Source organism: Entamoeba histolytica, genomic scaffold, assembly GCF_000208925.1.
Source record: "Entamoeba histolytica HM-1:IMSS scf_1104750516919 genomic scaffold, whole genome shotgun sequence".
Taxonomy (NCBI): Eukaryota; Evosea; order Mastigamoebida; family Endamoebidae; genus Entamoeba; species Entamoeba histolytica.
In genome coordinates, this window is record NW_001915763.1 from 1 (window position 1) to 2,057 (window position 2,057).

A 2,057-nucleotide genomic window follows, 5' to 3' on the forward strand; every position below is an offset into this window, starting at 1 on the left:
TCAGAACTATCACCAGAACTAACAATAGTTTTATCATGTGAAATATCAGAAGTAGTGGTATTTTTATTATCTGGTTTTTCATTTTGTTGTGGATGATTTTGTTGTTGTGGTTCTGGTTTATTATGATCTTGTTTTCCATTATCTTGTGGTTGATTTTGTGGTTGTTCTTTTGGTGGTTCATCTTTTTGTTGTGTGTCTTTATTTCCTTTTGGTTGTTGAGTTGAAGTTGATGGACTTATTTGTGTTGGGTTGTTTGTTGTTTGAGTTGGTGACGTTTCTTCACTTGGTTTTGCTGATGAATTTGGTTGACTTGGTGGTTGTTGAGGTTGACCTTTTAAGTCTTCTTTTTGTGGTTTATGTACATTTGATTTTACTGTTGAATATCCATTAGCTGCAGAGGTTGAGACTGATGAAGGTTGGTTTTGTTGTTGTGGTGATGCAGGTGATGTACTTGATGGTTGTGATGTTGTTTCTGTAGAGTGTGTTGCTTCATTTCCTGATGCCGGGTGTGTTGTTGTTGGTGTTTGTGCACTTGTTTCTGTAGCTTGTGGTTTTTCTGATTTTTCTGATTTTGATGGTGTTTGTGTAGTATCTCCTTGGGTTGTTACTGAACCTCCTTCTGTTGGTGCTGTTCCAGATTTAGGTGTTGATACTCCCGGAGTTACAATCTCAGAATGAGTTGTTGATGAACCTCCTTCTGGTGTATCTCCTGATACTTGTTTGGATTGTAATGAATTTCCTTCTACTTTTGCTGGTGGTTCATTTCCTTTTGGTGATGTTGATGCTGGATTTTCTGCTGGTGCTAATCCTGACTGTGCTGGACTATTACCTTCTTGTGTTGTTACTGCACTTCCAGTGGGTGTTGATATTCCTGATGCTTGTGATGCAGATTGTGAATTTGCTGGTGCTGGTTCTGTTAATGTTTCAGCTATCAAATGTATATTATTATAAATATTTTGAATGGTATTAGTCAACCGATTATATGTTTGATTTTGTGTATTTTCATCATCATGATATTTATTCTCATGTTTATGTTGTGTAGTTCTTGTTGAATCAATCATGTTATCTTCACGTTTATTATCATCTTTATTTCTTTGTTCATTGTATTGTTCAGTCTCCAATCCTTTACTAATTACAACAATTAATATGAATAGAATCGTTGTTTATTTCTAATTAGTTCTTCTCTTTAAATATATCACACTAACATACTTCAATTTCTTTATTGTCAATTCATTATTTGAATTTGAATTGAAATTTATTTGCCTTCTTTGTATTTTTGTATTTATATTATCATTGTATATCATTCATGATTTGATGAAATGTTAAAATGTCATAATTCTTTCTACATCTCTAAAATTATTCTATTCTTATTGTGTATTTTTATTTCAAACAAACAAAATATTATGATTGGTTAAACTCATTATTTTATTATCATATTCATATTTCTTATTCTTATATTTCTGATTTGATGATAATCTTATTTATAATACAATGAATTTGTATGATTCTGATTGAAAACAATACTAAATAATATATTAAAACATCTGTATTAATTTATATTCAATTATCAAATCATCAATAACTAAAACACAAATGTTATTCATGATTTATCAGAATTGAAAATTAAAATAATCTTAATTCAATATATATTTTGTACAACAAATCTAACTGAATAATGAATATATTAATGATTATTTATATACACAACTTATTTTCTATTTGTGTATTACCAAATTATTTCAATTATATTTAATGTTATAATGTATCAATATGTTGATACAATCATATATTCATTTCAAAATATTTATGAATATTATATTACAAGTATTTCATATATTTATTGTTATTTTTAAAATGAATAAAACAACAATATTGATAAATATGAGAATGATATATGAAATAAGAGTAATACAATAATATTATATGAATGATAACACAAAATAACATAATAATGTGAAAGAAGAATATATAAAATCAAATTAATTATCAAATATACTTCAACATACATTTAATGATTTTAATGAATGACAAAACATAATACTTAATTAAATAATTAA

General features: G+C 27.4%; 1 protein-coding gene across 1 annotated transcript; it reads right to left on the reverse strand.

The window, feature by feature from the left end:
* Positions 1-1,267, reverse strand: EHI_041680 (mucin-like protein 1 precursor, putative; the record flags this gene model as incomplete). Its single annotated transcript, XM_001914487.1, has 1 exon — positions 1-1,267. A coding segment is annotated over exon 1 (1,061 nt), but the record flags the coding sequence as incomplete, so codon positions are not given.
* Between the last annotated feature and the right edge of the window lie 790 nt (positions 1,268-2,057).